Source organism: Patiria miniata, unplaced genomic scaffold (genome assembly GCF_015706575.1).
Source record: "Patiria miniata isolate m_02_andy unplaced genomic scaffold, ASM1570657v1 HiC_scaffold_21, whole genome shotgun sequence".
In the NCBI taxonomy this organism is placed as follows: domain Eukaryota; kingdom Metazoa; phylum Echinodermata; class Asteroidea; order Valvatida; family Asterinidae; genus Patiria; species Patiria miniata.
The window spans coordinates 1,943,925-1,966,615 of NW_024037060.1; the positions used below are offsets into that span (position 1 = coordinate 1,943,925).

At 41.1% G+C, this 22,691-nt stretch overlaps 3 protein-coding genes across 3 annotated transcripts; 2 read left to right on the forward strand and 1 right to left on the reverse strand.

Moving 5' to 3' along the window:
* Positions 1-2,324: 2,324 nt before the first annotated feature.
* LOC119729515 (GH3 domain-containing protein-like) lies at positions 2,325-9,426 on the reverse strand. Its single transcript, XM_038202103.1, has 7 exons — positions 9,203-9,426; positions 6,675-7,688; positions 6,124-6,262; positions 4,904-5,068; positions 4,318-4,466; positions 3,831-3,916; positions 2,325-2,830 (listed from the first exon to the last, which is right to left on the reverse strand). Exons 1-7 carry the CDS (start codon positions 9,324-9,326, stop codon positions 2,606-2,608), a joined length of 1,902 nt encoding a protein of 633 aa, XP_038058031.1. The 5' UTR covers positions 9,327-9,426; the 3' UTR covers positions 2,325-2,605.
* A 95-nt stretch (positions 9,427-9,521) lies between these two features.
* LOC119729516 (indole-3-acetic acid-amido synthetase GH3.4-like) lies at positions 9,522-16,799 on the forward strand. The gene is made up of 7 exons (XM_038202105.1): positions 9,522-10,010; positions 10,634-11,653; positions 11,899-12,034; positions 13,410-13,574; positions 13,999-14,150; positions 14,686-14,768; positions 15,793-16,799. The coding sequence occupies exons 1-7, from the start codon at positions 9,890-9,892 to the stop codon at positions 16,015-16,017; spliced, it is 1,902 nt and encodes a 633-aa protein (XP_038058033.1). The 5' UTR covers positions 9,522-9,889; the 3' UTR covers positions 16,018-16,799.
* An 813-nt stretch (positions 16,800-17,612) lies between these two features.
* Positions 17,613-22,578, forward strand: LOC119729517 (GH3 domain-containing protein-like). The gene is made up of 8 exons (XM_038202106.1): positions 17,613-18,292; positions 18,406-18,424; positions 18,917-19,918; positions 20,131-20,266; positions 20,627-20,791; positions 21,398-21,549; positions 21,643-21,725; positions 21,917-22,578. The coding sequence occupies exons 1-8, from the start codon at positions 18,179-18,181 to the stop codon at positions 22,139-22,141; spliced, it is 1,896 nt and encodes a 631-aa protein (XP_038058034.1). The 5' UTR covers positions 17,613-18,178; the 3' UTR covers positions 22,142-22,578.
* Positions 22,579-22,691: the final 113 nt, after the last annotated feature.

Here is a 22,691-nt window from a genome sequence, read left to right on the forward strand (position 1 = left end):
TCGGAAATAGTATTAGGTTAATCGATGATGTTATTCATTTTAGCCAAGAAAGTAATAAAAATACTGCAATTCTTTTTTTAGATTACGAAAAGGCTTTTGACACTGTAGAATGGAGCTTCCTAATAAAAACACTAAAAAAGTTTAATTTTGGAAATAGCTTTATCAGTTGGATAAAAACAATGTATAAAAACATTCAAAGTACAATTATTAATAATAACTATATTTCTGAATTTTTCACATTGAAACGTGGGCTTAGACAAGGTTGCCCTCTCTCAGCCCTATTGTTCCTAATCGTAGCAGAAGTTCTCGCGAACAGAATAAGAACAAACCATTAAATACATGGGGTACAATTACCAAACAAAACAAATCTTCGTATCTCTATGTATGCAGATGATACCACTCTTTTTATGTCAGACTCTAAATCAATCAACAACGCTCTTGACGTTGTTAAAGAATTTGGACGAATAGCAGGTCCAAAGCTGAACCTTCAAAAAACAACAGGACTTGTTATTGGCGATATTAATCTGGACCAGAATCTCCAAGAAACTATAAATTGGCAGCAAAGACCAATCAAAACACTAGGCGTTTACTTTGGAAAGAACATGTATGAATGCTATGAATTAATCTGGGAAGAAAAAATAACTAATTGTGCAAATTTAATTAACCAGTGGAAAAGACGCAACCTGACACTACCAGGTAAAGTAACCATTGTAAACAACTTGGCAATACCAATATTTACCTTTCTAGCATCAGTTATTCCAACCCCACAAAAACAAATTACAAAAATAGAAAATCTGATTTTTCCTTTCATCTGGCAAGGGAAAATAGATAAGATTTCTAGAAAAACTTTGATTCGTGGTTTAGATGAAGGAGGTCTAAATCTAATTGACTTTGAATCACACAATGCAGCGCTAAAATGCAACTGGATCATTAAATTGATTAACAAAAAAGCTGGTAAATGGACAAGCTTATGTGACTACTTCCTTAATCTATGTTGCCCTGATTTAGCTGTCCTAAATATGAACCTTAAAAATACAAAATGTTTTTCAAATCTTCCAGGTAAATTACCGCAATTTTACAAAGAGATAATACTCTGCTGGCAGAAACTGAACAAACAAAAGAAAACGCAAGCAGATTTATCCCGAACTGAGATAAAGACACAAGTACTTTGGGGTAATCAACACATAAAGTATAACGACAAACCTTTGTTCTTCAGAAATTGGATCAAATCCAATATCATTTATGTAAATGACATTTTGAATGAAAAGGGCGAACTCTCCATCAGGTATGTGAGTGGTAAACTAATTAGCAAACAGAACTGGCTAGTTGAAATGTATATACTAAAGAAGGCCCTACCCAAAGTATGGTTAACAAAACTCTTAAATAAAGATAACATTCCAACTGAAAGGCATGTTCATATCAGTGAAAAACTCGGTAAGTTGGAAAATATAAACACAAAAAAAATGTATAAGATTTTACTCGAGTATAAAAGTAAAACACCTGTCGCACAAGAGCGTTGGAACGAAATACTGCAGACTGAAGGACTCAATTGGAATTCAGTGTGGAAACAAAAAGTTATGAATGTAAAAGAAGCCAAATTAAGGAATTTTAACTTCAAGTTAATACATCGCATTATGCCAACCAAATACTTACTGTATAAATGGAAAATCAAAGATAGCCCACTATGCAGCCTGTGTAATACCGTAGATGATTATGAACACGTATTTATTTCTTGTGCACACACAGTTAAATTTTGGAATCAATTTATTAAGTATTATCAATCAGTAACAAAGCATTGTTATAACTTTCCATCAATGTCAGATTTAATACTAAACCCGGACTTTGACCTTGAAACAAATTTGATTACTACAATAGCGATGTTTTCTATATTAAAAGTTAGACTGACAGCATACCAAAACAATACATGGAATAGCACTTTTTATATTTTTTTACGCGAACTCGTTTTTAGAGCTAAATTACAAAAGACAAATAAGAAGTTTTGGAATTGTTTCTTGTAAAATTCAACACTCCGCCAAACACTTAAATGACATTGTACCCTGGTCAGGCTTCCCCAACAACCTGGACATCGACCGCGGAGTGCAACCAGAGCGTAAAATATCTAACTACACATGTATTATTTTGTTAAAAGTTATGTTAATTGCGTTTTCCTGTTGGATACATTTTAAAGCCACTTTTGGAATGGAATGTACGTGTCGTTATATGAAGGTTTAGTTAAATGTCATTTTTATTATAGAATAATACAGGTTTGATTATCGCAAAGAAAAAAAAAGAAAAAAAAAAAAAAAAAAAAAAAAAAAAACTATATCAATCAAGTGTGTTAATTTTAATGTCTATGATTAAAATGTCTATGATTAAAATTACAACAAAAACATGTATAACAGAATATAAATTCATATTCATTTTATCCGTGACACGTTCATTTTCTGAACGCTAAATGAGTACTTTCGAACGGTCAACCAAAAAAAATGTACGTCACCATGCGGTTCAAACTTGAGCATTTAACAATGAACTTTACACTAAAATTTTATGAAATCGGTGTCAACATATTTATGAGCTGGGCAACAGCTGAAAATATTTAGCTTAATCAAGCATCTACTGCACACTCCATCATCAGGTCAAGGGTCGCCTTCGTACGAAGTTTCTTGGGCATCTTGAACTGGTTGTAACTGGCCGTAGAGGTCGCTATTATGAAGTCTTGCAATTTCTTGAAGGATCCTGGGCGAACGATCATCACGCGAGCCTCGCAGATGGTGCCAGCTTGACGGTAGTTGTCATAGAACACGTGTTGCTTGCGAAGTGACTTATCGAACTGAAGGAAATCCAGCAAAATCATTTTGTTAGCAGTAATCGTGGTGAAAGCAAAAATGCACGTTGACAGCAAACTGTGGATTAAGCAACACTGTCTATGCACACAGAATGAATGGTAAAAAAAATAACAGGTAAAAAAATTCGTAAAACAATATACAGATTAGGTAAAAATTTACGAAAAGAATTTACAGAATTATAACGTAGCTTGAAAATAACATTTTGAAAAATGTAAAGGCGTATATTTACACGAGTTACGTACAAATGTCCGAGGGGTTTACTTTTCTAATGGTAAACTTTACAAAGTTGAAGTGAACAATGTCAAAGTTGTGTAAAGATTACCAACTGGAGGGTCAAGACCGCCATTTGTAGGCAATATGCTATTCACAAAGAAAAAACGCGTGAAGTTTCTGCATAGTTTATCAGTTACGAGTACCGGTAATACAAGCCAGCTTTATACGTCGTCGGCCTAGGAATCGAGACGTTAACTAACCACTGTAGGGCAACTCCATACGAACTGTAAACCGAAGATGTAAGAACAAATTATCAGTGACCGGTAACGATCATGTATTTAGCGTCCGTAATGCTGCAGTGTACGTGGATGAGGAGTTGTGCACTTATTATACTGACTAGTTATACATTCAAATATCACTATCTGAATGGACCTAGTCGACACAGAAAACTATCCACAGATCACTTAAGTTTTCGTCTAGATTTCCAGTCACCGAGGATTTTCCGGTCAATTGTCCCCACTAAAGTACTCAAGTTCAATTTGACTAGAAAATAGTGTTTTGCCTAGTCAAATACAAACTTAGTGGCTTTTCAGTGCTGCAGTTATTTGGACTTATTTAAAGTTGCACCGAGCCGACTCGAATCAAGTTCAACATTGATATGACAATAACAAGTGATATCTGTGACACGATACTGTAGTAACTGTACGACTGTTGAAAACGTTATCTTCGTAAGTTTTGATTGCTGTAGGCTACAGATTAGGTAATAATTACCAATGATTTCTGCTCCTCTGTCAGACGGAAGTCTTTCACCGGATCCAACTCGACGAACAGCAGGTAGAACATGTCATATTCAACACCTGAAAATGAACAAAACATCAGGTAACATGGCGAGGAAGGACCTATACTGTACATATTTCTTTCACAGCACGCATCTATCATGATAACACTGTTCACATTGTTTTTCAAGTTGTTTTAGAGTCCAGCGGGTTGTTTTCCATTGCCTGGGCTATTACTCGCAAAGTTACCCTTTAGTTATTAAAAGTCGCGGTAAAAAGTCGCAACTGGGTCTACACTACGTCTCCGACCTTAGCAAAGGGAGCCCCCTTGAGCCCCTGCTTTTGCACTTTGTTTTCGAGTTCACCAATACATAGACCTTATCCATGGAAAGGTCAAGATCCATTGGCTATTTCTATTTCATGGAGGCCTTGTACACAAGACGGATTTGATTAGTTGTTTCCAAAGTTCCAGCTCTCACTACCTTCTTGGTCCTCGTACATCAATGGACTCTCTGCGCATGTCCAGTCCACCAGCGTCGCCCCTGGCCAGCTGGTCAAGCTCTCCTGTATGGCGTTGTTCACTACAACCTTGTCAATCTTCTCACTGCGCAAATTCAACAGCTCGCCAGTTCTGAAGTGACAACAACAAAAATTCACATCTTTGAGTTTTCAGAATCAGTGCATTGTGTCATGTATACGTATTGCACTGGCGCTGACTTGTCTTGCGTTTCGTGCTGAAATTTTCGACATCGTTTGATAAGATGTTGTTCGCAAGTTGCGGTTAGTGCGCAGGAATATATAACATTAAGAACCAACCATAATTATGTCGACTATTTTCCCTCCATCGAACTTGCTCCAAATTTAAAAAAGGAAGTCTCTTTTTGCTGTTTAAAAAAACTATACGGTGAAACACACTCTGTACAATATCTAGATAAGGTAACATTTTTCCTAATTATCTGAATTTCAGTTGAATTCCAAATGCAGTCTGTGACGCATAGTTCAGCGCATAGTTAATGTATAACCAAATCAAGCTACATGAATTCGGGAAAACGTTTCCCGATAAAGTACCTGTATTTCACCTGAATCACCGGGCAGTTGTCATGGAAACCCACAACCTCCACCACGTCGCCCATGCGGTAGCGGTAGAAGCCGGATAAGGATGTTATGACAAGTTCGTAGCGCTTGCCAACCTCGACCTCATCAATAAACAACGTCTCAGGATTCGCTTCCGAACTGCATAAAAACATTTGACAACCAAACACAGTTGCACAACTTATATGGAGGTGCATTGTATATATTAACCCTAAAAGGGTTGGGGCGAAATCCCCCCCCCCCCATTTTGTTCCCGCGATACCCTTGAAAAAAATTTGTTTCGCGACCCGAGCTGTCCTGACTTTTTAACCTCTAGTTTTGCGCATCTTTTGATACCAAAAACATAAAATTCGGACCACATAAAAAAATTCCAGCGCAACGCGCCGTAAAAACTGAATTTCCCCATACACAAAGCAGAATAACCATTCATGCATATGAATAATTAATTAGCCATCATTCCAAAACCTCTTGACCTTAGTCATGAAATTTCTTGGGCATGTTCATGTTAGATCGTTCTATGCATGTACCGAGTTTCGTAATTTTTCGTCACTATCGATGGCCGAGATCTTGGGGAGGGGGAAGGGGTGCTGGAATACGCCCCGGCTGTAAGATGGTCAAAATAACCCGGCCCTTTAAGGGTTAATTCGATTCAATTTCGAAGTTTCCCTTCATTTCGTAGGTCTGAGTAACAAGCCGTGAAATCGTCATTTACGTACAAGTGACAAGACTGAAGCCCTGTACACATCAACCTCAACCTATGATGTTGTGGCGGCAAATGGAAATAAAGATCCACACCTATCGTCACTCGATCTTAAATTAGTTGATTTTACTTCTACCCCAACTTGTTTGATTTTCTATTGCAGTATTTTGGTGTTTGCAACCCTTTGGGGGAAAAAGGCAGCGAGATCCGAGTTACTGTCTCGCCGAAATGATCATTCCATAAATAAACACACGCCGATTTTTCTCCGTTTTCATTAAAAAATGAATCACTTCTGTATATATACAAAAGGCACTTACATTTTTTTTGGGGGGGGGGGGTGAAATTCAAAAATAGCACCGATACTGTTTGATATCCGGGGTTAATAAGGACGGTGTGTTCAAGTTGTGAGTTTGACGAATCAAATGAATGTTTTATCAAATAGGGCCAGGATTGAATTTAAAACCAGAGATTGCTATTTGCATCTGGAATGTTGTACCTGAGATCTTCTGGTATGAACTCTGCCATGACTTCATTCGGCAACATGACATACTGCTGTGGTCTACCATCCATCCACAGGTTGAGCCCCAGCGAAATGCATTCCGTACAGGCATAGCTAGCGCTGTACAACTTGGTGCCTGCATTGTAACACAAGTGCGAATGTTGCTTAATCAAAAAAGAAGATGAACATTATCAACGTGGTTTCTATTCTATTTTATGCGACAATTTTTGTTTTCATTGGAAGCGCTGCAAAAAAAAAACCACCTGCTGTAGACGCCAGTTTGAACAATATACTTTGAACAATATATGTTTAATATATTGATCTCTATTGTGTAGTGCCCTTACTCTATGCTAATCGTACATTAAGATGTCACCACAAATTGGCCTCAACCATCTTCTTTTTCCTTTGCTCATTTTACTTTTTCCTTGCCGAGGCAGGGGGTACAAAGACATTCCTATAAATGACAACACAATGGATCGCTTTGCGAGTATGTATTTCCAGGTAAGATAGTGACCTTCAATAATAACAACCAAAGATGCTATACATACCTTTGCTGTACTTTGCCTCGAGTTTCTTCATCAATCCAGAAACGTCGATTGTAAGGAGACACTGTAGATGCGGCCAGATTCTGCCGGCGATGCCCACAAAACCGCGAGCAAACTCTGCTCTCAGCTCATCAGCCCTGGCTGGGTTGGCCTTCAATGCAGCATCCAGCGAACGTCGTATCTCCGCATCAATGTTCAGTCTAGGATTGATCCTGCCTGTAGAAAGATCCTCCAAGAACATATCTTGCTGATCTTCCAGCATGGAGAACGCCCTGTACACCTGTGACGCGAATGGAGCACTGAACGTGAAGATGTTTTTGTCGGTCAGTGCGAAGAGAAGGTTGACGTAGGTGGCTTCAAAATCCGTTGAAATCTGGAAAGCTATGTGGGGTGTGTTCACAAATGCACCCGACATGATTCTCGAGCCTGCGCTGTCAGAGACGAACGACAAAGGTGCAACCAGAGCTCCCGATTTGGTGAACCTGTGGGTGGTTCTGCAGTACATCGCGCCCATTTTCTGAACCGGACTTGAATTCGTCGAGCGTCTCCAATAAAAGGTCCCTGCCAATCTCGCGTTTGCAGACATCACTAGGGGAATGAGCTTGCCCTTTCCCGTGGTGCCTGATGTAAGTCCGAACCTGTCCACTCTGGCTGCCACGCAGACGTTCTTTTCCCCGTCTGCCAGCCTCTGGAAGTAATCCTGGTAGTGATCATACTTGGTGAGTGGATGTTTGTCTCGGAAATCCTGCAGTGATTGGATGCCTGTCAAGTATCGTCTGCCGTACTCTGTATCTGCGTCGCGGGAGATCAGCTCTCGGAGGAACTTTTCCTGCGCCTTGCGTGGCTCTTTCCAGGCTTTCTCAAGCTTTGATACAGCCATCGGAGCGAACAGGGCCATCATCTGCGAGACGAAGTACTGCAGCAGAAGCGTCATCAGAGTGTGGGTCTCTGAACATCTCAGAGTACAGATATGAAAAGCTACCACGGTCGAAATGCCGCCACATGCTACAAACACAACTACAAAACAAAACAAAACTCGTAGGGAACTTTGTTGTTTTGTTAAGACCTGTAATGATTCATCGTGAAGCTGTTACTTGATAAGCAAAATATCCGTCATAAGATCAACATTCTGTGCAACAATTTTTTTTTTTTAATGTGTCATTATACCTAACAGTCCTGAATCCTCCAATTTCAATGTTCATGCTGATGTGAATCATGTATCTAATAATAATACGACTATACGTAATTGTTAAATTATGAGATATAAGTCATAATTATGACCTTTTTTGTAGTTTGTATGATGTCCCTTTAACGCTTCCGTAGCATTTATCTAGACACAATGGCAAACAAATCTTTATTGATTGTATGACAACAATGCATTGCATTATCATGATGCTGACTGTGTCTAAATATAGATGACGTAATACTTCTGGTCTACAGGGTGAGTCACAAAAGCGGAACTCAAACCCCATAAAATATAATTCATATTTAAAAAAATATGTAGCACCAAAAATAATAATGACTGGAAAGCCAATTTCATAAGCTACTTTTAGATGAAAAAAAATACTGAAATAGCTCAATCCGTTCAAAGAATATCACCATTTAAACGCAACGACCCTAAAACCTGTCTCGTCCAAAATAAAGCAATTCATCGCGTGTTTTGACTGTTTGGAAAAAGAAAGAAAATGACGCAGAATACTTGTTTCAACAACTGTTACCAACTGTAGTATAACCGTGGTTAGGCAAACGATTTATAAAATCTACTATTTTTTAAAGGACGGGCATTCAAAGGGATTATGTTGAAACTTTTTAACGTTTAAACGGAAATTTTATTGCCGGTGATGTTTGAAGTCAATTGCGACGACGATTCTTGAAATTGCATTTTTTGTGTGTGAACGAGACAGGTTTTAGGGTCATTGTGTTTAAATGGTGATATTTTCCGAACGGATTGACCGATTTCAGTCATTTTTTTCATCTAAAAGTACCTTATGAAATTGGCTTTCCAGTCATTATTATTTATGGTGCTGCATATTTTTTTGAAATATGAAATATAATTTTGGGGGTTTGGGTCCCGCTCTTTTTGACTCACGTACCCTGTACGGGGGCATATAGGTTACAATAACATTGACCTATACAATACAGAAAATGAAGGCTACGTGCAATAATGTCTTGTTCTGGTCAATACGTCAGTACAATAGCCTCGGAGTACGGTGGCCGGCACTGTACGTGGCAATTTTGGAATGATTTTGTTCCCCCAACCTCTCAAAATCATGCATGACAGGTCTATAATGTTTTTTTTTTCATGGCAATGTTAGATTGTAAGCTTTTTATCATCGGGGAACTTACACTGTGCGCGCAGCCGCGCATTCAGGAAAATAATCACAGACCTACTGAAAACAATGTCATTGTCAATTACGTTTTATACAGTGTTTCATTTTCTCCAAACGCCACGTGTCACGATTCTGACAACCCTGGAATATGGGCATCATGTTGAAACTCTTTCCCCATCCACTAACGAACATTTTTTTTACCTGTGGCAGCCAGCAGCAGCCATGATGCTTCACTTGTCCAGTACACGTGGATAGCATACACAGTGAGACATGCGGATACAATGCCCCACAGTAGGCACCGAATCCTCCACGTTATAACGGCCATGACGGCGTAGGCTGAAAGCTAAAATACACAGATTGGTGTCCTGGATGCACAAAATGTATAGTACTACTATGAACCATGGAGGAACGTACGTTCACGAAGTGGGTTTATGGCGAAAAAGAAACTCTTCCTGTTGTAGTGTGAATTATATTGCGCATGCATGTGTATGTAGGCCTGATGATAAAAATAGGGGCCGTAACCGACCACATGAGAGGGCATGTCTGTATGGAACGCCAAAGAGGCATTTAATGTGATCACCGAATCGGTGACGCACTTTCGCAATCGGTGACTTCAAAACGAATTAGCTGACAAATAATTGTGTATAAACAGGCCTAGTGCTGTACAGTACAGCACAAAACATACGGGATTTGTGTGACTGCCACACAACTTCAGTTGTACTTTGTACTATAATTATAATGGGCGTGGAGATAAAGATCGAGACCACAGCCACAATGCATATATGAATTGGACTGATGAGCGTGCACTGATTCAGTGCAAGACGGAGAACGCCGGATTCAGAGACTTATTTCCATTCCCCCCTCCTGACTTGTCAGCGTTCTGTCGTTATGGCCGTGACGTGGGCCTTTCATTGTACGGTCTGGGGTTTTATCTCTGCCTGTGTCACCGCGTATGTCGTCCGTAGTTACCTGCTTGGGGACACATCTTTGACCGGGACAGCCGCGGCAGGTAGGCTTTACAGAAGGTCAATTCAGTATTGACACTGTGTCACGTAGATATAGATACACGTTGTTGACAGTCATCCCACCAACTAGTTATTATAGGCTTGAAATGTTAAATGGCTGAATGATAACAATTTTCTAGCTGCAATGATAACACCATGTGTCACTTTACCGGAGGTTTTCGGGGGGTTTTTTTCGGAAAAATGAGAAAGAAATTGACTCTCACAAAAATGCCCTACAGATCTGGACTCCAGTTGTTGTCACTGACGTCTTTTTCATCTGAAAAAAAAACCCAGCTCAACTAACACTCCAAAATGTGTATGCCTGTAATTTAATTCCCTAGTGAATTTACATAGTTTTGTAGGATATTGCACGTATTGTTTTTACGAAGACAAAATCAATAGCGTTTGCAACTTAAATCAAATAATTTTTCTCAACTGATGAAAACGTAACTAAATGTACATAATAAGCCTGGTTACTTTGTTACTATAATAACCTGGCCATTATGACTGTGTCATAAATATAACATTCCGGTTTATGGGAGAGATAGGTTTGAAAAGGCTCGCAAAAATTAAATTAGAGCTGATGAGCTAACTTTTTATATGAAGTTGTTTTGTGCCACCCTTGTAGGTATTATTGCCGTCTTGGGAACCCTTTCCATGGTGATTGCCTTCCACATCTCAACGCTGCGATGCTCTGAGACTCACACCTTGAAGACACTTCTTATAGGGTATGTCGTCAACCTTGTAATCGACCTCTACGGCCCGTACCTCTTTGAGAAGCTGGAGAAAGCCTGGAAAGAGCCTCGCAAGGCGCAGGAAAGGTTCCTCCGAGAGCTAATCTCCCGCGACGCAGATACAGAGTACGGCAGACGATACTTGACAGGCATCCAATCACTGCAGGATTTCCAAGACAAACATCCACTCACCAAGTATGATCACTACCGAGATTACTTCCAGAGACTGGCAGACGGGGAGAAGAACGTCTGCGTGGCAGCCAAAGTGGACAGGTTTGGAGTCTCGTCTGGCACCACGGGAAAGGGCAAGCTTATTCCCTTGATATTAAAGCCAAGTGTAGGAATTATCGCGATGATGGCCCCGAAGCGTCTGTATATTAACAAGTCAAGTCCCGTACAGAGGGTAGCCACCCTGTACTGCCGGCCAGCCAAGAAGTTTACCAAGTCAGGATTACCCATTGCTCCACTGTTCTTCGTGAATGATACTGAACTCACAAAACTGGGCTGCACAGCCGTTCAAAACGCACCCTTCTCCACCTTCCAGATTTCAACGGATTTCGAAGCCACCTACGTCCACCTCCTCTTTGCTTTGACCGACAAAAACTTGACGTCGTTCACGGCCCCATTCACGTCGCAGGTGTACAGGGCGTTCTCCATGCTGGAAGATGAGCAAGACATGTTCTTGGAGGATCTTTCTGAAGGCAGGATCAATCTTAGACTGAACATTGATGCGGAGATACGACGTTCGCTGGATGCTGCATTGAAGGCCAACCCAGCCAGGGCTGATGAGCTGAGAGCAGAGTTTGCTCGAGGTTTTGTGGGCATCACCGGCAGAATCTGGCCGCATCTGCAGGGCATCACGGCTGTCGACATATCTGGATACATGAAAAAGCTCAACGAGAGATACACGAAAGGTAAGATTAATTTTAAGTAAATTGATTTCAGCTTTGCATTAGATAACCTCTGACATTCGAAATTACTCAATCATGCTCACTTTTGAAACAGTCTAAATTAAAAAACTTTCAGGCTTACTGCACTGACGGTGGCTGAATGTTTGAGCCGGTCGGTTGGTCAGTCGGTCGGTAGCTTATGATTTTGGGAGAAACGGGCTACTGCTGATCGTGAAAGGAACTTAATTTGCACTTCACTATTAATGCAGGGACAACGATTTTCAGTGCAATCTACGGCTGCACTGAGTCCCTTCTTGCCGTCAACATGTGGATGGACGGGAGACCGCAGCAGTATGTGCCACTTGTCAATGAAGTTCTGACCGAGTTTATTCCTGAAGAGTATAGGTAATTATACAAAAATCCCGGTTGGTGGGTTTGTGGAAAACTATCTGCGCACATGTAGTTAGAAAACGTTGACGAGGCTTAGGTCAAAGGTCACCATGCATCGCTTCCTCGTTTAATCTTATCTAATCTTGTTAATTCTCAAGTTAAGGGTGCTTGTCATCTGCCAATAATTATAAGAAGCTGTTTATACTCGCACATCGAGAATTACAATAAATTGAACACTAAGAGAGCAAATTAATATGGTGGCCCTGAAGGGACATCGCACATCGCAAACGTGTGCGCATACGTATGCGATGTCGCGAAATTTATCGCGAATGTGTGCGCACACGTATGCGATGTCGCAAAATTTATCGCGAATATGTGCGCACACGTATGCGATGTCGCGAAATTTACCGCGAATATATGCGCACACGTATGCGATGTCGTAAAATTAATCGCGAATATGTGCGCACACGTATGCGATGTCGTGAAACAATTCGCGAATATGTGCGCACACGTATGCGAATTTGTTTGCAATGTCGTGAATTTTATTGCATACCTTGTCGCATACCTTTCAGTAAAATTCCTAATGAACTGGGGAGTTGTAGCAGCTAGTCTGGAATCTAGACGTACTGTTAGATATAAATAGGGTCTGACTAATAAACCTTCGCGCGCACGCAAGTTTGAAATTTGCGCGCGCAAGTTTCAAAGTTGCGCAAGTAGCAAGTTTGCGCTCGACAGTACTAGTAGTAACGATTGCACGAGGAACAGCGTGCGCGCGAAGGTTTATTAGTCAGACCCTATTTATATCTAACAGTACGTCTAGATTCAAGACTAGCTGCTACAACTCCCCAGTTTATTAGGAATTTTACTGAAAGGTATGCGACAAGGTATGCAATAAAATTCACGACATTGCAAACAAATTCGCATACGTGTGCGCACATATTCGCGAATTGTTTCACGACATCGCATACGTGTGCGCACATATTCGCGATTAATTTCACGACATCGCATACGTGTGCGCATATATTCGCGATAAATTTCGCGACATCGCATACGTGTGCGCACGTATTCGCGATAAATTTTGCGACATCGCATACGTGTGCGCACACATTCGCGATAAATTTCGCGACTTCGCATACGTATGCGCACACGTTTGCGATATGCGATGTCCCTTCAGGGCCACCATAAATTAATCATAATTGTTTCTTTAGTCGTAGCTAGACCAACATTGTAATCAGACATGGCGCGGTCCGTCAAACTCGTATGATGAGGGCGCTATTACAATTGATTGCGAAAAAAAAAACCCTGAGTGATTCTATGTGGAAATTTTACATAAATCTTAAGCTAACTTTGACAAATTCTGGGTAGAATTAGTATCGTTTCTTCCACACAGTGAGGAGGATAGTCCAGACACGTTGATGATTGATGAGATCGAGGTTGGAAAGCGCTACGAGATAGTCCTCACAACCGCATCCGGATTCTACCGCTACCGCATGGGTGACGTGGTCGAGGTTGTGGGTTTCCATGAGAACTGTCCGGTCATTCAGGTGAAATACAGGTAAAAATGAACGATAATAATTGGTTGATAGCTTTTTAAAAAAATGAAAATATGGTATACCTTGTTTGACTCAAAGTTTAGATTCAGAAGAGCTATATCGTCCAAGTGCCTCCACCGCTAATCTCTCTCGCATAAACCTGTGAAGGAAACACAGGTGTTGCAAAGCATCGTGGGTAGTTTACTTGCCATGAACAATGGACGAGCCTTTCTTGCGCACGGGTCATGCTCATCCGGAAGTGCTGACTCTAGGACACTTGCTGGACAAAAAGTATCCAATGAGAACGCAATGAGTTCTCAGCGGTTGAAAGAAAGCTTAGTTTACTTGAAATGGAGATGTCAGAATTTAAGCCCATTTATTTCTGAACCGTCATCTGACATGAACGATAAATAACGAGAACATAACTTTATGAACTTTTCACTTCAGAACTGGGGAGCTCTTGAATTTACGCAGCGAGAAGCTTGACAAGCTTGTAGTGAACAATGCCATACAGGAGAGCTTGACCAGCTGGCCAGGGGCAACACTGGTGGACTGGACATGCGCAGAGAGTCCATTGATGTACGGGGACGAGGAGCATGGTAAACAAGGTTATTGGTATGAGTGTTTAGAGATCCCGGTCTCGTCTACAGCTTCGTCTCCAGCCCAAGGTAGACAAGAATCGTTAAACGCTAAAATGCAACTAAAATATACAACAAAAATGGAACTGTGCGTGAATTTGTCAAGTCAGTCGACCGAATTGACAAAGTTGGAGCTGGCTTGAAGCTGAAACGGAGACGAAGCCAGAATTCCTAAACTGACACCATTTTGCCCCACTCCTGTTTTCTGATCATTCGCAATGTATCCTGGTGTGACAAACGTTTCCAACGAGTGTCAATGACTTCGATTGTCCTTGCCTTCAATTCCGATTTGTCAATCAATCCATTTTTGCCAGTTCTATAGCTGATCTCTAAATGCCTTAATTCAATACAATAAGACAAAACTAACTCCCGCCCGGAATCGATAATCACGATCATTACTAAATGTCAAACATGTTCCACTTCTCCAGTTCAATAATCACAATGCCATTTTGAGACTAAGAACAAATTTTGTGAGCTTTCTTTTGTTTCCAAACAGTTGATTTTGACATGTTGTACCTACTGTTCATCGAGTTGGAATCAGTGGACGGCTTCCGTTTATCACAGGAGCAGAAGTCATCGGTAATTATCCAGATTTTTTCCATGCTTTTAGAGACGCATTATCTTTCTGAAATGATAACACGATTTCAAAGTGTAAGCTTATGTTCCTTCTTTAACAGCTGTCGCCCGGCATTTTTCTACTGATGTTACTGCTGCTGTTTCCTGTGTTGTACTCGAGTACTTTTTGCGAGTACCGAGGACTGTCGAGTACCTGTACTTATAGGTTACCGAGTACGACTCAGTACGAGTACATAATTATACTTTCGAGTATACATGTTCAGGTCTTCGGAGTACGAGTACTGGTACTCATGGGCGTCGCCACGATTTTGTCTAGAGGGGGGGGGGGCAAAAAAAAAAATTGCCAAAAAATGCTTGTGTTTCTCAACTCATTCTCGATTTATCAGTTTTAGAGGGGGCACATTTTGCCCCCCTCCAACTCATTAAATTTACACCACTTTGTCTTCGCGCCTCTTTTTTCTTTTTTTCTTTTCTTTTTTTTTTCTTCCTTTTTTGTGTGTGGCTTTTCCAGGGTGGGGGGGGGGGGGGGGGGGGGGCAAGTGCCCCCCTTGGCCCCCCCCCCTCGCGACGCCCATGCTGGTACTTCCGTGTACTAGTACGAGTAGGCCCTACTTGTATTCCGAGTGCGTACGAGTGCCGGTACTTATATTTCCGAACACGACCATACGGCAAATGGATCGTTGAGTGATTGGCCCAGGCGGGCCCAGTCAGACCGATGCACAGACCAACTTACGGCTATAGCTGTTTAATGTGTGTTTGTTCTTCGAGTACGGGTACTTCGATGATCGAGTTCAATTTCGACATGTCGAGTACGAGCACTTTGTTGCATGAGTATACGAGTATACGTCATTTCAAGTGCATTCATTCGAGTAAGAGTATGAGTACGAGTACGCAAACAAGTACTCAATTAATACTCGAGTACGAGTACCGAGTACGAGTACTACAACACTGGCTGTTTCTTTGGAGTTGTTGCCGTTATGGTGCCGTTGTCCACACACAGTTTTAAAAATCTGATATTTCCTTTTAGTTTGATAAGTCACTTCGCAAGCAGCACGAGTTCTACGACCACTACCGCCAAGTTGGCACCATCTGCGAGGCTCGCGTGATGATCGTTCGCCCAGGATCCTTCAAGAAATTGCAAGACTTCATAATAGCGACTTCCACGGCCAGTTATAACCAGTTCAAGATACCCAAAAAGCTGCGCACAAAGGCGACTCTGGATCTCATGATGAAGTGTGTAGTGGATGTTTAATATATCTGTTAAAAAAAACCTATAGGCTTTATTAAGGAACCCTTATTGTGTGTGTCTGATGTCACACACACGTTTTGCCAATTTTCTTTTTTAATTTACAGTGCACAGAAAAGTGTTTATTCTGCCTGTTCAAGCCTACCAGGTCATGAGAAGGTGATATAACCCTGGCCCTGAAAAAATAAGAAGTTGGCATTATCATTTTAATTAAAGGTGCTGATTTTACGGGAATAAATATCATGTACTTGGCCGGTAGTAAACATAATGTTTAAGATTAGTTTGAAGTCTGGATGATGACCATCCAGACTCCAAACTGGTCTTAAACATAGTGTTTAAAACCTGCCAAGCACATACTTATTTTCTTATATGAGAAGCGAATTAAAAAATGGTATAGAGTGAAGAAAAAGACATTAAAATACAGAAATTACCTCACCCCCCAAAAAAAATAACGATAAGTTGTTGTTATACAAAGTGCGTCAACGTTCATAGGTTTGCGTCATTGAATAAATCTGTAGCAGTTTTATGAATTTTTGAAATTATTCAACTTTTTTAAATTACGAAATGTTTATGTTAATTAAAGGTTAGTTTATAAATTGTTAGTTTATCTACTAGTGTTTGATCATCGGTTTGTACAGAATCCTTAATATGATATTATTCAATAAATAAATAATGTATAATAATGTTAACTCATCAAATGCATAAACATTGCCTGCAATTACATGTACATGCATATATATATCACAAAATGATGCTTCTGAGGCTCGTAAATTTGAAAGTAGCCACGATAATTTTGGTGGCTATAAAAAAGTATTAAATTTATTGTTGAAAATATGCATGCAGTTCAGTTTTTAATCATTAAATCGTACTTCGGCTGTGGGGATTTGGGATATGGGACCGAAAGGAGACCATTTCCCTCCTGAAATGATGCTGTTCATGGGAGAAGTTCACAATCTCTCGTAATCCTTGTACCTTATGGAGAACTTTGCCACCCATAATATGTGCAGAAAATCAAAGCCCTGCATGCTCCGCCATCACACACAACGGTGCATTGTCCCGGTGACCTTCACTGCGTTGACCGGACTATACATAAACAGCAGGTCGATCCTCAGAACAAAAGCGATGTCTGATTTGACAAGAAAAGTGCCCTTTTTTTTCTCAACCAATCAAAACGGTTGTAACATGAAAGGAAAGCTTATTGTGTTCTCTTTCAGAAACCGTACGAGGTAATTGTATGCGACCGGGTTCACACGTGTGCCGTTCGAAGAAGTAAACCTGCACCCTCAAAACTCGGGAAAATGTGCCGTGACCTCCATAGGAAACGCGAAATTGTCACTGAGTTGCCCGTTTTTCAATGGAAAAGTGCACATAATCATTCGCCTTTAATCATGAAGATATTATATTCATGTGAAAGAGGAAAATCTATATTTTGTGATGCATATGCGAGGGAGTAAGTTTAACCGACACGCTTTCCGCATATTAACACAAGTTTGCTCAGAGCGCCTAGACACGAGCCAGTCTTCCCACGTAAACAGAGCTGCGCTAGTGGCAAGTGAGCAAATGCTCCCTAGTTCTTCATTTAGGAAACATGCCACTATGAACACTTTTCATTCTTCTTTTACAGCGTTGCGTTAAGAAGGTAGTGAAGAACCCAAGTCAGTGCGCTTGCGTAAAGTGTACTATGTCCTCTCGAGAACTCCACCTTAATCCTGTACCTTTTGAAGCTTTGTCATGTTTGATTCAAATGTCGACGAACTTTGGTTGCATGGGAGGTCAATCTTCAAACCAACTGATATCGAAACTCAAAGAGTTGTTGAAAAAGCGTATGTGCTCACTTTACCAGGCCTGTACAACTAACCAGGACCTTTGCACTTTTGCTTGACTTCCGACTACGAAAGATACCCGAATAGCAGGCACGTATTTTTGTGTATAATGCTGTGCATGCAGTAACAAAAGTGAGGTTCGGTGATACTTCTGTACTTTGTGAATACAAGGACTGGGAGATAAAGATCGAGGCACAGTCACACAGCATATAAATTGGACTGTTGTGACTGATGATGAGCCCTGTTTATCTCGAGCACTGATTCAGGAAAGACGGAGAACGCCGTTTAGTTCAGTGATTTATTTCCATTTCCCCTCCTGAGTGACTTGTCAGCGTTCTGTCGTTATGGCCGTGACGTGGGCCTTTCGTTGTACGGTCTGGGGTTTTATCTCTGCCTGTGTCACCGCGTATGTCGTCCGTAGTTACCTGCTTGGTGACACATCTTTGACCGGTACAGCCGCGGCAGGTAGGCTTTACAGAAGGTCAATTCAGTATTGACACTGTGTAACGTAGATATAGATACACATTGTCGACAGTCGTCCCACCAACCAGTTACTATATAGGCTTCAAAGGTTACCGGTGTATGGCTGAGTTAACTATGATAACAACAATTTTTTAGCTGAAATGATAACACCATTATGTACCTTACCGGAGGTTTTCAGTTTTTCGGAAAAATGAGAAAGAAATTGACTCTCACAAAAATGTCACACAGATCTGGACTCCTTTTTTGTTGTCACTGACGTGTTTTTCATCTAAAAAATGACAGCTCAACTCACACTCTAAAATGTGTATGCCTGTAATTAAGTTGTCTAGTCAATTTTCATAGTTTTACAGGGTATTGGACGTATTGTTTTTACGGAGACAAAATCAATAGCGTGTGCAACTTAAACCAAATAATTTTTCTCAACTGATGAAAAGGTAACTAAATGTACATAATAAGCCTGGTTACTTTGTTACTATAATAACCTGGCCATTATGACTGTGTCATAACATTCCGGTTGATGGGAGGGATAGGTTAATTAAATTTGAGATGATGAGCTAACTTTTTATATGAAGTTGTTTTGTGTCACCATATTATTGCAGTCTTGGGAACCCTTTCCACGGTGATTGCCTTCCACATCTCAACGCTGCGATGCTCTGAGACTCACACCTTGAAGACACTTCTATTAGAGTACGCCATCAACCTTGCGACCGACTTCTTCGATCCGTACATTTTTGGGAAGCTTAAGATGGCCTGGAAAGAGCCTCGCAAGGCGCAGGAAAAGTTCCTCCGAGAGCTGATCTCCCGCGACGCAGATACAGAGTACGGCAGACGATACTTGACAGGCATCCAATCACTGCAGGATTTCCGAGACAAACATCCACTCACCAAGTATGATCACTACCAGGATTACTTCCAGAGGCTGGCAGACGGGGAGAAGAACGTCTGCGTGGCAGCCAAAGTGGACAGGTTCGGAGTCTCGTCTGGCACCACGGGAACGGGCAAGCTTATTCCTTTGATACTAAAGACAAGTGCTGGAATGATCTTGATAATGAACCACAAACGTCTGTATAAGTCAAGCCCCGTACAGAGGGTAGCCACCCTGTACTGCCGGCCAGCCAAGAAGTTCACCAAGTCAGGACTACCCATTGCTCCCTTGTTCTTCATCGGTGATACTGAACTCACAAAAATGTGCTGCACAGCCATTCAAAACACACCCTTTTCCGCCTTCCGTATTTCAACTGATTTCGAAGCCACCTACGTCCACCTCCTCTTTGCTTTGACCGACAAAAACTTGGCGTCATTCTCGGCTTCATTCGCGTCACAGGTGTACAGGGCGTTCTCCATGCTGGAAGATGAGCAAGACATGTTCTTGGAGGATCTTTCTGAAGGCAGGATCAATCTTAGACTGAACATTGATGCGGAGATACGGCGTTCGCTGGATGCTGCATTGAAGGCCAACCCAGCCAGGGCTGATGAGCTGAGAGCAGAGTTTGCTCGAGGTTTTGTGGGCATCGCCGGCAGAATCTGGCCGCATCTGCAGGGCATCACGGCTGTCGACATATCTGGATACATGAAAAAGCTCAACGAGAGATACACAAAAGGTAAGATTAATCGTAATTATTTCAGCTTCATTATTGCCGTGAAATGTGGATGAAATTGGGCCCTAGTTTGCAGTAGGGTGTTGGCATCATCTTTCAAAATCGCGATAGTCTGACGGTCGATCGATCGGTTGGTCGGTAGCGCATGATTTTGGGAGAAATGGGTTACATGCTGTTCGTGAAACGAGCTTAATTTTCACTTCGCTTTAATGCAGGGATCGCATTTTTCAGTCCAATCTACGGCTGCACTGAGTCCCTCCTTGCCGTCAACATGTGGTTGGACGGGAGACCGCAGCAGTATGTGCCTCTTGTCAATGAAGTTCTGACCGAGTTTATTCCCGAAGACCACAGGTAATACAAAAAGTTGTGAAGGTGTAAAGCTATCTGCGTAAAACATTTACGAGGCTTCTAGGTCAAAGGTCAGCATACATCTTTATTCGTTTAATGTAGTCTAATCCTCCTCAATACTCAAGTTAAGGCTGTCGGTGAACACATACAGAGCAAATTAGTCGACCGTTTTTTATTCATACAGGTAATCAGCCAATATGGCACGGGCCATCAAACTCGTATGTTGAGGGGGCTATCACAATTTATCACGAACACAACAAAAGCTAAAAGAATCATTGTGAAAATATGACAGAAATCTTATTCAAACTTAAGTAAACATTGACAAGTTTATAAGCCAGATCTTGTGTTGGTTCTTCCACACAGTGAGAAGGAGAATCCAGAAACGTTGATGATTGATGAGATCGAGGTTGGGAAGCGCTACGAGATAGTCCTCACAACCATAAATGGGTTCTACCGCTACCGCATGGGCGACGTGGTCGAGGTTGTGGGTTTCCATGAGAACTGCCCGGTGATTCAAGTGAAATACAGGTAAAAGTGAACGATATTGATATTGGTTGATAGCATTTAAAAAAACAAGGATATAAGTGTTATATTTATACCCTGTTTGATTAAAATTTGGATTTAGATAAGCTATTTAGTATCGGCTCGTCCAAGTGCTCCCCCACCAGTTATCTTTCTCTCAAAATCCTGTAAAAAGGAAACAGGTGTTGCAAAGCATATGAGTTTACTTGCCATGAACAATGGACGAACGTTTCTTGTGCACGCAGGTCATGCGCACCCGGACGTGCTGACCTCGGAACACTTGCTAGACAAATAAGGTATCCATTTAGAATGAGAATGCAATGTCTCAGTGGATGAAAGAAAGCTTAGTTTACTATAACTGGATATGGAAGAATTTAAAGTGGTTGTGGAATGCTCGAAGACATTTCCGTCATTTTTCGGGTATATGTAGCCTAAGGTGTGATGAAATAAAAACGACTATTGTGTCTGTCATGAAATGAGTACAAAAGGTACTTGATGGAAATGTCTGAGCATTCCACAACCTCTTTAAGCCTATTTTTCTCAACTGTCATCTGAATTAACGAAATAAGACAAATAAATAACGAAAACATAATAATCAACTTTTCACTTCAGAACTGGCGAGCTGTTGAATTTACGCAGCGAGAAGATTGACAAGGTTGTAGTGAACAACGCCATACAGGAGAGCTTGACCAGCTGGCCAGGGGCGACGCTGGTGGAATGGACATGCGCAGAGAGTCCATTGATGTACGGGGACGAGGAGCATGGTAAATAAAATGATTGGCACAGTGTTTTAGAAATATCTGTCTCGTTTCCAAACTATGGGAAAATTCCGTGAGCTTTCTTTTGTTTCCAAACAGTTGATTTTGACATGTTGTACCTACTGTTCATCGAGTTGGAATCAGTGGACGGCTTCCGTTTATTAGAGGAGCAGAAGTCATTGGTAATTATCCATCATGATTTTTTTGCATACAGACAGAGACACACAATTTTGTAATCAATAATACGATTTCAAAGTGCAAGCTTGTAGCTCCTGCTTTAACAGCTGTCGCCATTTTGCTGCTGATTCTTCGGAGATAAACCTATCATTAACTCTTTTTAATGGCACTATTTTTAATCTGTTATTTCCTCCAGTTCGATAAGTCACTTCGCAAGCAGCACGAGTTCTACGACCACTACCGCCAAGTTGGCACCATCTGCGAGGCTCGCGTGATGATCGTTCGCCCAGGATCCTTCAAGAAATTGCAAGACTTCATAATAGCGACCTCTACAGCCAGTTATAACCAGTTCAAAACACCCAAAAAGCTGCGCACAAAGGCGACTCTTGATCTCATGATGAAGTGTGCAGTAGATGTTTAATATATGCCATAAAAAGCTGTAGGCTTTATTGAATAACCCTTACTGTGTTTTGCCAATGTTTTATTTTTACAGTGCATAGAAAAGTGCTCATTCGCGAACAAAAGTGTGAATCATTATAGGGTGTCCTGGATATTTAATAAAATCTGTCATAAAAACCTGTAGGCTTTTTATGGAGGAACCCTTGTTGTTAGTGTCTGATGTCACGCGCACGTTTTGCCAATTGTGTTGTTTCTTTGGGTTTTTTTTTACAGTGCACAGAAAAGTGCTTATTCGCGAACAACAGTGTGAATCGTTAATGATAATAATAATAATAATCGGCATTTAAGAACGCTCTTATCAGTAAACTGAATCACAGTGCTTACAATGTTATTATTACCCCTGATTATTGGGCCAATTAAAAACATTCAAAATGCCATCTCGGCTCCCTGGGGAGTATACAGCTCGATGCTGCCTGTTAGGCGCAAACAAGCTTATTCAATCACAATAACCATCTCTGCCCTCACAGGTACCCATTTGCTCCTGGGTGGAGAGAGGCAATGAGTGACAAAGT